This window comes from Anopheles cruzii, chromosome 3, assembly GCF_943734635.1.
Source record: "Anopheles cruzii chromosome 3, idAnoCruzAS_RS32_06, whole genome shotgun sequence".
Taxonomy (NCBI): Eukaryota; Metazoa; Arthropoda; class Insecta; order Diptera; family Culicidae; genus Anopheles; species Anopheles cruzii.
Genome location: NC_069145.1, coordinates 59,981,125 through 59,993,121, shown reverse-complemented (window position 1 = coordinate 59,993,121; position 11,997 = coordinate 59,981,125). Strand labels below are relative to the sequence as shown.

Here is an 11,997-nt window from a genome sequence, read left to right as displayed (position 1 = left end):
TACCGCGATCCGACACAAGCCACGGTGGTCGTGGATCGGAACAACAAATGAAGCAATTGCACAATAATCCGTCAAACGTCAAACAGCGAGCCGAACAAAACAGAGCGCAAAGTTAAAGAATCGTAGTAGTCCGATAGAGAGGCAGACGGAGATCAAATGCGGTGGCCGGTGGTGGTCACTGACGGGAATGCATCTTACTTGGTGGCCGCATGCTAAATGTCAGCGGCCAAAGAGACCGGGGACGATGACGCTGACAAAAACCGCGTTGCGGCGGGTTGAGATACGGGTGCGGACGCTACTGTCGGCCCTCGTGTTGCTGCAGCTGCTCCCGTTCGTCATCGTGGGCTACACGCAGGCCAAAACGCAACCGCCCAAGAGCTCGTGCGATAAAACGCGACGCGTCTATACCCAGCCGTACGGTGAGATCAGCGATGGTCCATCCGGTTCCAACTACACGCAGGTTCGTTCGCAGGCAATGTGTGCTTAGATCGACGCCGCGCCAGGGTAACACGCTCCGTTTCCTCCACAGGACTCACACTGCGAGTGGTTAATCCGGGCGCAGAACGACAGCCAGTACGTGACGCTGCAGTTCCGCAGTATGGGCACGGAATGTTCGTACGATTACATCTTCATCTACGACGGGGACTCGTTCCGGTCACCCCTGCTCGGTAGCTTCAGTGGTAACACTGCCCCCCAGCAGGTGGTCGCCAGTTCCGGTAGCGTAAGTGTTTACGCCCTCGATCGGATGTTTCGTCTTCCGTAACCGATTCCCGTTTTCCGTTTCCCGCAGATGCTGATCCTTTTGTACAGTGACACCAACTACGTGCTGGAAGGATTTCGGGCGGAATTTTCCATCACAAACTGTCGCAATAATTGCACCGACCATGGCCAGTGCGTGGATCATGTGTGCCAGTGCGACAACGGGTGGGTTGGAAGTGACTGCGGCACCGAGGCCTGCCCGAACGCGTGCGGAAGCGTTACGGGTGGTGTCTGTATCAAGGATCGGTGTCGCTGTGCGAAGGTATGCCACGCGCCAAGAGGAGAGAAAGGTCCCTTTTCTAATGGGAAGTGTTTTTCTGTTTTGCAGAACTACGCAGGCCAATCGTGTAGCCTTCGGTTGGACGAACCGCCTCCGAAGCGGTGGCACTGGCTTTCGGGGACCCGCAATGGCCTCCCTCCGCGGGCGGCCCACTCGGCCGTCTACCACGAGCGCTCCGATGCGCTGTACGTGTTCGGAGGCTACAATCTCAACGAGGTGCTGGACAGTTTGTGTGTGTTCCGGTTCGAAGCGAACCAGTGGGAGGACGAGTGGGGTGTTCGGTTAGACCTCAGCAACAGCGGGCCGCTCGGTGCGGACGACGAGGAGCGGCTACGTCGGGCGCTGATACTGGAGGAAGAATCGGAACGGCTTGGGCTGAGCGGGAAGGAACCAAACTTCCTGACCAGCGTCCTGTACACGCTGGCCGACAATCGGAGCGGTCTGTTTAGTGAAGCGTTCGTGAACGGATCGCGACCGGCGGGTCGGTATGGCCACGCGGCGGCACCCGTCCCCGATGGGTTCGTCATTTTCGGTGGCAAACTTGCGAGCGGCATGCTGGCGAACGATCTGTGGCTTTATAATGTGTCCCACGCGGGGGGCACGTGGTCGGAGCGGGCACTGCAGTCATCCGTTCGACCACCGGCCCTTACCCGACACACACTCACGCTGGCCGGTGACTTTCTGTACGTGTTCGGAGGAGCGATGGAAGATGGTGACTTTTCATCGCGGCTCTACCGAATCCGCGTGTCCGGGAGCGACGAGTGGGAAGAGGTGATCCCGCGTGGGGGCAAATCGCTCGACGTGCGTATGGTGGCCCATACGACGGCCTATCAGCGGTCCACCCATTCGCTCATCGTGTACGGTGGCATGCTCGCGAATGTGGCCCGCTTTTCGCGGCTCTCCGACCGGATGTTTGCGTTTCAGCTGGACCACCGACACTGGGCGGAACTGCTGTACCCGCGGACGGCCCTGCACGATGGGTATGCGCCGCGGGAGCGTGCCTTCCACACGACCACCGTCGTCGGCAACTATCTGCTCGTGTTTGGCGGATACTCGCACAAGCACAACAAGGAGGAGATCTGTTACGACAATCAGATGTATCTGTACCATCTCGGGTGCCACAGCTGGATCAACCCGGAGGTGCTGGGAGCCAGCGGGCGCTTTCGGTACCCGAAACGGCAGGGTGTATTCGCGCACGGAGCTGCCGTTCGTCACGGTCACACGCTCCTCGTGGTCGGCGGTTACCATGGCAACGTGAACGGTGATCTGCTCGCGTTTACGCTGCCCGGCATGTTGGTGATCCCGGCGGACGGGAGTGAACCGTTTGCACCGGAAGCGGCCTGCCCGCGCCATACGTCCTTCAACGAGTGTCTGGCCGATCTCGAGTGTGGCTGGTGTTCGGCGGACAGCGTGTGCTACGGGCGAACGATCGGCGCAAACTGTACGACGAACCTGCAGACGACGCGCTGCAAGGGAATCTGCTCGGTACTCGGTGACTGCCATTCGTGTCTCGTGCACGGCACCTCGACAAGCCCTGCTCGGCAGCACTCGATCGCACACAAGCTGGGGTTGGATCGGTGCACGTGGTGCGTGCAGAATGCCCGGTGCCACCACAAGGACGATAGCTACGGTGTGTGCGGAGAGGACACGCCGTCCCAGAAGCCGGGCTGGTGGGGCGCCAAGGGTACGGAGGTGGTACAACCGAGTGAGTGTACCGCGCAGGATCGACGGCCGGGGCTGACGTTCCTTAAGTACCTGCACCCGGTGAACCTGTCGATGCCAGACTCGGTGATGATCGTGAACGCGACGATGGCGGACTTTATTTCACCGCCATCCAACACCCCAACGGAGCAGCTGCTCGGTGGCCAGGTTGTAGCCCGGTTGCTCGGTTTCATCCGCTTCCCGGCGCACACCGAGCGCTCCCCGAGTGCGATGCTGCAAGCGTGCGCCAGTCACGCCAACGTGACGCTCCAAACGGTCCCAATTCCGTTGCGGCTAGCGGACGGCACCAGTGCGCCCCTTTGGGGCGGCATGATGAGCACCAACTTCTCCACCAACGATACCACCTGCCAGTCCATCAAGTGGACCGATCAGGCCAACATTCTCGTCGACTTCCGGGCTCAGCGCAACCGGGCCGGATACTACGTGTCGCCGCACCATCCGCACTACTCGGAGCTCTCGCAGATGAGCCTGGGCCACCTGGGGGCGGTCGGTGGTGGTGGCATCCCGCAAGCGTTCACCTTCGAGTTCCTGGAACCCTACTCGAATGGTTCTTCGTGCGCCGCTTACGGCAACTGCCTCGAGTGTCTGGCCGACTCGTCCTGCGGTTGGTGCGAGCTCTCGGATCGCTGTTTGTCGCGTGATACGAACGAACGGGCCAGCTGCCGGCGGGAGACCGATTGGCGGTATCTGACCATTCAACCGGCGCACTGCTCGAACTGCTCGAATTTCATCTCCTGCGAGCAGTGCACCGAATCGCGCCACTGCGAATGGTGGACCGATGATGCGACGTGCTCGCGGCGGGGTCGCTCTTCGGCGGCCGTTCGCACCGTTGGCCAGTGTCCTACGCCGTGCTATCTGCGCACCGACTGTGGGGCGTGTCTTAACGATCGTGGCCGGTGTGTTTGGTGCGAAGCGACGGCCCAGTGTTTCAGCTTTTCCGTCTACACCAGCGAGTACCAGTTTGGGATGTGCCGCGAATGGTTGGATCAAAGCCTGCCACCAATCGGACCACCACCACCACCGGTTTCGTCGTCCATGGCAACGCTGCCCGCAGTAGGCCTTGGGCAGCAGTGCAAATCGTGCGAAAGCCTTTCGACCTGCGCCTACTGTTTGCGATCGCTCGGCTGCGGTTGGTGCTACGACGAGGACAATCCGATCAACGGGGTGTGTATGCGCGGGGACTTTGGCCAACCGGCTCGCGGGGATTGTGGGGAGGCACTGCAGAACACGACGGGACGTGAGGCGGCCTGGGCGTACGCACAGTGCCCGGATGTGGACGAGTGTGAGCTCGGACTACACGATTGCCACGAGCAGGCGGCCTGCAGTAACACGCACGGTTCGTTCAACTGCAAGTGCCGGAAGGGATTCTTCGGCGACGGCGTGCGCTACTGTCGCCAGACGTGCTACGAAACGTGCATCCACGGCCACTGCTCCGGGGCACCCGATTACCGGTGCGTCTGCGATCTCGGCTGGACCGGGGTGGATTGCAGCGTAAACTGCGAGTGTAACAACCATTCGACCTGCACGCAGGGAGTGGGCCGGTGCGACCGGTGCATGAACTGGACGGAGGGTGAAGCGTGTCAGCGGTGCAGTGCCGGAAGTTTCGGGAACGCTACGACCGCAGCCGGGTGCCGGCGGTGCGATTGTAACGGCCATGGGAACGTGGCACTTGGGGTTTGTGACGCGCAGACGGGTGAATGCTACTGCCAGGACTACACCGAGGGTCTGAGGTGCGAGATGTGCAATCGGAACTTTTACGGCGAACCAAAGGACGGGGGGCAGTGCTACCACGAGTGTGCATCGCGCGGTGTCCTGACGCAGGTCGGGACGCAGGGCCTCGGTTCGTACCAGTCGAGCCGGAGCGTGAGCGGTCAGGAGACGCGCGAGTGCCTGTGGATCGTAAGCCCGGCGGCACGGCACGGAGCCGAGCTGCGGAGCGCCATCATCCAGATCGAGATCGAGGCGGACCGGATGAACGTGACGTGTGGAGAGAACGCCGTGTACGTGTACGATGGCCTACCCGATCTGACCGGGGTGGCGCAGCAAAAGCAGCTGCTGGCGGTGTTCTGCAGCGAGCAACGTGGCTCCTGGATCACGGAGGCCCGCTCGGGCCATCTGACGGTGCACTACAAACATGGACGGCGGGGACAAGGCTTCAATGCGATCTACTCCGTGATGAGCTGCTCGACGGCGAGTTGCCATCGACCGCACGTCTGCGGGGACGATAATCGGTGCGGGTGCCCGAAGGGCTTCACGGGGCCCCGCTGTACGATGCGGATCTGTCCGTCGGACTGCAACGAGGAAAGCCGCCGGGGTGTGTGCGATCACGCGTACGGTCGGTGTATCTGCGGGGCCGGTTTTGGAGGGGACGATTGCTCGCTGACGGTCAAACCGGGTGCGGTGGTGTTTACGGAGCTCTTCAACTCGCACCTGGTGTCGGAGAGTTTCGAGCATTTGCGCAAAACGTTGCCCCGCTTCGGACACTCGCTGGTGGCCGATCGGCGCGGGTCGCTGTGGATGTTCGGAGGTTATTCACTGTCGCACGGGCCACTTAACGATATCCGGCAGTTTGACACGAAGAACAACACCTGGATGCAGGTGACGGTCGACTCGAGCCCGGAGGATCGGATGCCGCAGGGCCGGTATTACCATGCGGCGGAGATCGTTAGTTCGCGCCAGTCGATCTTCATCTACGGTGGGTTGTCGCGCAACGGAACACTCGACGATCTGTGGCAGTTTGGGCTGCAGACGCAGCGGTGGAGCTTGGTCGGGCAGAACGGTACCCGGCCGCCGGCCCTCGCCGGACACACGCTCAATCTGGTGCGGGACGGTGAAGGTGGTGGCGAGCAGTTGCTGCTGATCGGAGGCTTTTCGATCGACCGGGGCCTGCAGAACCGAGTGTGGATGTATGGGCTCACCGCCGGTAGCTGGTCGGTGGTGGGAACGTTCGCATCCGGCCGCACCCCTGGCGGGTTGTACGGACACACGACGGTTTATCATGCGGCGAGTCAAGCGGTTTACGTTTACGGAGGTGTCCGCACCGTGGACGGCCAATCGGCCGTTTCGAGTCGACTGTTTGCTTTCAGCGTCCCCGATCGCAGCTGGACCGAGTTGCCACCGTTCGTGTATCACGGTGGAGAGTACGTTCCGGCACCGCGCTACCTTCACTCGGCGGTGGCCACCGAGAACTATATGGTACTGTTCGGGGGGCGATCGAACGCCTCGAGCCACGACGACGATGAGGTGCTGGTGGCGTACGTTTACCGCTGCAATCAGTGGATCCGGCTGTCGAAGGACGCCCAGAAGGTGGGCACCGTGTACGGGGTCACGTACGCGCAAGCGATGGCACAGGACGTGGAGAGTGGCGCGATCTACGTGGTGGCCGGGTGGGACGGGAGCAACCATTGTCGCGTGACACGGATCAACCTGCCGGACGACATGTGTGACCTGTGGAGCGGTTCCAAGTACTTCTGCCGCCAGTACGCCGGCTGCAGCTTCTGCTCGGTCAAGTCGGCCGCCCCGGAGGACAACCTGTCGCACTGCTACTCGGTCGCACACGGGACGCCCCTCTGCGAGGGCTACAACGGGACGATCTCGTTCAACAGCGGGACGGCGTGCGATGGCGAGTGGATCGGTCGGAGGACCTGCGGTGCGTTCAAATCGTGCACCACGTGTCTGGCCAGTTATCCTTGGCACGGAGAGAAGGGGTCACCCTGCAAGTGGTGCGCAGATTGTCCGCCGAAGGGTGTCTGCATTCCGCGGGCGGCCGATTGCGGTTCGCAGAAGCTGTGCTCGCCGCCTGCTCCCGGGAGTAACCGGAGCGCGGGTGCTGAATCGCTGGACCAGTGCCGGCCCGGAGGCCGCTGTGTGGCGGGTGATTGCGAGAGCTGCCGCTCGCTGCCGGGTTGCAGCTGGGAGCACGACGGGCACCAGTTTCGGTGTCGACCCGGCGAGGACACCGGCGACGAGGAGGAGGGCGATGGCCAATCCAATCTGAGGGCCAACAACGGGACGGCGTGCCCGGTGCGGTGCAGTGCGTACCGGAACTGTAGCTCCTGCGTGCGCCACGTCCATCCGACCGTCGGTGGGACATACCGGGAGGAAGAGTGCCTGTGGTCGACGCAGCTGAACGAGTGCATTTCGCCGACCTTTCAACCCCTGTACTGCTCCGGCGGTATCTGCGGGTTGGTGGTGCAACCGAATGACCCGCAAGCCTGCCCGGAACCGTGCTCGAGTTTCACGCAGTGCTCCGCCTGCTTGCGCCACGCGTACTGTGGGTGGTGCTCAAGGAACGACACCGAGGGCGAGGGCGTATGCACCGAGGGGTCCGTCGAGGGACCCGCCAACCATGCGGCCGGCTCGACGTGCGGTGCGATCTACCAAACGCGCAGCAAAGCACCGACCAATGCGACGGAACGGTTCGGGTGGAACTACTACAAATGTCCGCCGGAGAACGAGTGCGCCAACGGGCACCACAACTGCGACGCGGAATCGGAACGGTGCGTCGACTACGTGCAGGGGTATGAGTGCAAGTGTGCCCCGGGGTACGCGAACTCGGGAGCGACCGCAAGCGCCCCCGGTACGACGGTTGGCCCCGATTGCGTTCCCGTGTGCAGTCAGGGGTGTGTGCGGGGGGCGTGCGTGAAGCCGAACGTGTGCAAGTGTGAGTTCGGATACGTCGGGGCCAACTGCAGCATCCAGTGCCAGTGCAATGGGCACGCGAACTGTGTCGGACCGGATCAGCTGGATCGGTGTCTGCGGTGCCACAACAACACGATGGGACCGCAGTGCGACAAGTGTCTGCCGCTGTACGTCGGGGATCCGCGGAACGGGGGCGACTGTGTGCCGTGCCTGGAGTACTGCCACGGCCAGACGGAGGTGTGTATGGCCCGAGACCAGGATCCGGCGGCGGGATTGCGGAATGGTTCACGGCGATCGCTCGACGCCGGACCACTGTCGGATGCGGTTTGCCTGGCGTGCGGTAACAACACCGACGGTGATCGGTGTGAAACGTGCGTCCCGGGTTACTTCCGGCGGTCGGCTACGGTGGCGGGGAAACCGTGTTGGCCGTGCGAGTGCAACGGACACGGTGATATGTGCGATCCGATCACGGGCGAGAAGTGCAACTGTGGGAACAACACCGAGAGCGATAATACGTGCTCGTCGAAGGGTAAGAACCATGCGTACAACTGCTGGTCGCTTCAGTGCACCAAGTGCAAGGAATCGTATTCGGGCCATCCGTACAATGGTCACCAGTGTTACAAGCACATCACCGTCGAGTCGCGGATGTGTTTCGACGCCAAAACGATCGGTAAGTAGGCGGGGAGGGCCTGGGATTACTGTTCTGACCAATCGACTTGTAGAGAAGAGATCCGGGCGCGATGGGTTCGATGCACTGGTGGTCGATGATCTTGATCCTCTTCTTGTAACGCTTACTCGGTGCTCGGACAACCTTCGAAGGAACACATATAAAGCCTGTCCCACTTAGAATCGGGAACAATTGAATTAGCTCTTAGCTCAATTGCGTTGGTTTGACTGGGGAAACATGACAAGGTGTTAAAATGAAGGTATTTTGCTGTACTTTAAGAGAAGAATCTTCTGGTCCACCTCAGCGACTAATTTGTTCTAAATTATTACCATCTCTGCAGCATTCGGTTGGGCGGAGTTCAGGGCAATTTGGCGGGTTGATATCCTTTGGGATGACATCCACCTTCGTGTCACGGTACAACTGAACTACCTCCCTGCTGTAGTGGCAGCTTGACAAATCAGGCTAAAACTTAACCGGTCCTTTGTGTGACTTAATAAATGGTAGTACACGCTTTTTGAGGCGATCTTTCTTGTACAGCGTTGAGTTCATCGTCGTGTTTGTGCCTTGGTTTCCGTCCACAGGTGTAAATTCCTTGACAGATCATTAGTTTCCGTGCAAATTCATTGGCGAATACATATTTGAACTTGGAGGGGACATCTCTCCGTGCCGTGGCGAGATAAAATTTTGGTCCACGAAGCTCCGAAAATCCATTTTCACGTATGTTTCTTCGTCCATAAGCAAGCATCCTGTGTACCTCGCCAGAACCTCCTCTTCGTACAACTTTCTAGCGCGTGATTTAGCGACTAGGTTTTGCTGTTTATATGCTTATATGCAAGGAAAGAACAGTAGCTTCTTCGTAGACAGATCCTCTGGACAGTATACTTCTGCTGGTACGATATTTTTTTGCAATATCTTGAACCGGGAAGCCAGGATTTGCCTTAATTCGTCTCAAAACCTTCCAGATCAGCTGCATGTCGTATGTTCCTCTAAGACGACGTCTACTCTGAATCTTTCGGTCTACGGTATTGGGTTCCCGGAAATGGTGGACCACAGCATATACAGTTTATTTTGCGAATTTTACTGTTTTTGCAATTTTTAAAGCAGACTACGTGCAGAATTATTTTTCTTCTTTCGAGTTCCATTGAGCATAACTTTCTCTAAACTCCGCGTACCAAGAGGAAACTTTCAGCACTGAAAGTTGAATGTTTACGAAAGACATAGCGATAGTCAAAACATTTGAAATCCGACCAGCAGAGGCGCTGCTAGAAGACATACAACCTTTCCCGATCGTTGGTTCATTGGGTGAGCTTCGGGTCTTACCAGGGTAAGGGAGCACCGAGCCACCTTTGAGAATTCAGAAGTCCAACACGAACTTCATCTTCCTATCTCCGCCTTCAGACACACTTTCTCACTCGGCGATCGGCGGATTCCTTATTTATACTCTTATATCAGGTTGGGGAAAAAGTAATCGACGTTTTTCACGACAGATGCCTTTTGTGATCGATATCTCGTGAAGTATCGATCGTACAGTTTTAAATTTAGGCTTGTTCTAAAGCTGATTCTTCGCACTTAAAAAAATGCTTTCACTATTTATTGTTTGTTCCATTCGTTTGTGAGTTATAGGGTGTAAACAATGGAAGTCACCAAAGAAAAAAATGGGTATATTTTACCATTTTTGTCCGATAAAGGCGAAAATTCATGCTAGGCCGCTGAAATTGTGCATGGTGCTTATGGTCTCGATACTTTAAAAGCTAGTAACGTTTAATTTTGGGTTCGTGGACCCCTTTCGGTTATTTTTTATGTTAAAGATGCATCTCGCACAGTCAGACCTGTCATCGAAAATGTCGATAAAATCACAGAAATAATCAAAGTTGGTCGGCATGTTAGTAATCAAAACATCGGCCAGGAACTAAAGATTAACCATCAGACAGTTTTAAGCCATTTGCGCAAAGCTGGATCCACAAAGAAGCTCAATGTTTGGGCGCCACCATATTTACACCTAAAAACATGATGGCGCGAATTTCCATTTGCGCAATTTTGGCCAAACGGAATGAAATTGACACATTTCGTAAACGGATGGGTACTGGGGATGTTAAATGGGATACAATCGACAATACTGTGTGAAAATGATCGTGGTCTAAGCGTGGGTGAAGCAGCTTACAGGGTGGTCAAACCAGAACTTACGGCCAGTAAGGTTCTACTGGGTTTATGGTGGGACTTGAGAGGAACCGTTTATTGTGAGTTGCTTTCGTGTGGTCAAACATAAAATTCAGATCTCTATTGTCAATTACTGTACCGTTCGAAGCTAGCAATTGACCAGAAACGACTAGAATCGGTCATCGGAAGAGGCTTTGTGTTCCACCAGGACAACGAAATGTTACGATCGTCTTTAGTGACTCGCCAGAAAGTCCGAGAGCTTGATTGGGAAGTTTTAATGCATTCACCGTATAGTGCGGACCTTGCACTAAACGATTGACACCGTTTTTACGCATTACAAAATTTCCTGAGTGATGAAAAACTGAGATCAAAAAAGGATTGTGGAAATGAATTGCTCGAGTTTTTTGCCAATAACGACTAAGCCTTTTGAAAGAGAGGTATTATGAAGAAAGTTTTTAAAAGGCAACAAATTTTCCAACAAAATGGTGCATATTTGACGCAAATCGGACAATTAAAAGTATCTTAAATAATGTTTTGAAGTTCGCGCAAAAAACGTCGATTTCTTTTTCCCCAACCTTATATTTTGGGACACTCATTGCTTTGCACCCTTTACCACAGTGTCAAGTTTTGGCGGTTACCACTCCGGGTTTTTGGCGGTTATGGTACTCATTCTACACCTAGCTACACTATTCACCCGACTGACGATTAGCTACAAAATACCTGACTACGTTGTTTAGCAGGCATGCTACAAACTCATTCGAACTCCTTGATTCTTCCCGATCCACAGATGAGTGCAAGATAAAGCCACAGCCACTGAAGCCGGGTCAGACGGTGTTCTTCGTGATACAACCCCGCTACATGAACGTGGACATACGGTTCATCGTGGACGTGACGCAGGGCGGGCTGGATTTCTACATGAGCCCGACGCACGAGTCGTTCATCGTGCAAACGAACGGCTCCACTGGCCACCATGACATTCTGCTCGACAGCAGCTACGTGTGGTTCCACGATTTGCTCGATCCGGCGCCGGCCGACGAACTGTACCCGCTAAACATCCAGCCCTCGGGAGGGCAACCGCTGACCAGCGAGAAGAACACACCCGTCTGCGGGGGCACCCAGAACGAGGGCTTCTACGTGACCGATCGGACGGCCAAGGACCTGATCACCTACGTGACGCTGCGCCAGTGCAAGTCCTTGTTGCGCGTGTTCGGTCTGAAGAATCGGCTCGTCGTCACGTTGCCTCACACGGTGCACGCCCTCGGGCAGACCAAGTTCTACATCGCGCTCCGGGCGCGCCCCGGCCCATCGGCCAGCTACGGGCTGGTGTTCTTCCGCCAGGATCAACTGCACATCCATCTGTTTGTGTTCTTTTCCGTGTTTTTCTCGTGCTTCTTCCTGTTTCTGGCCATCTGCGTGCTGGCGTGGAAAGCGAAACAGGCGGCCGATATGCGGCGGGCCCGCCGGCGGCACGTCGTCGAGATGCTGCACATGGCCAAGCGTCCCTTCGGGCGGGTGAATCTTTCGCTCGACACGCCCGATGTCAACGCACTGCCCACGCCGGCCCCGCAACGGCGGCGCACCCGTGGGCTGAAACATTCCAGCTCGAGCTCGAGTGCCAGTGCACTGCAGCACCAGCTGTTGCTCCATCAGCTGCAGAACCCGCTCCACCAGCCGGATGTGGCACCGATCGCGCTGGAACCGACGGCCGACAACTATGCCGCCGTCGGGACCGTCTTCGTGCGGTTGCCGGGCAAACAGAAATCACAGATCA

At 57.2% G+C, this 11,997-nt stretch overlaps 1 protein-coding gene across 1 annotated transcript in view; it reads left to right on the top strand.

Moving 5' to 3' along the window:
• Window positions 1-244: 244 nt before the first annotated feature.
• Window positions 245-11,997, top strand: part of LOC128270719 (multiple epidermal growth factor-like domains protein 8) — a 13,928-nt gene continuing 2,175 nt past the window's right edge. The window contains exons 1-5 of the mRNA XM_053008133.1: window positions 245-460; window positions 530-721; window positions 791-1,021; window positions 1,088-8,072; window positions 11,014-11,997. Coding sequence (XP_052864093.1) covers window positions 245-460; window positions 530-721; window positions 791-1,021; window positions 1,088-8,072; window positions 11,014-11,997 — 8,608 coding nt within the window. The remainder of the gene's footprint in view (window positions 461-529; window positions 722-790; window positions 1,022-1,087; window positions 8,073-11,013) is intronic.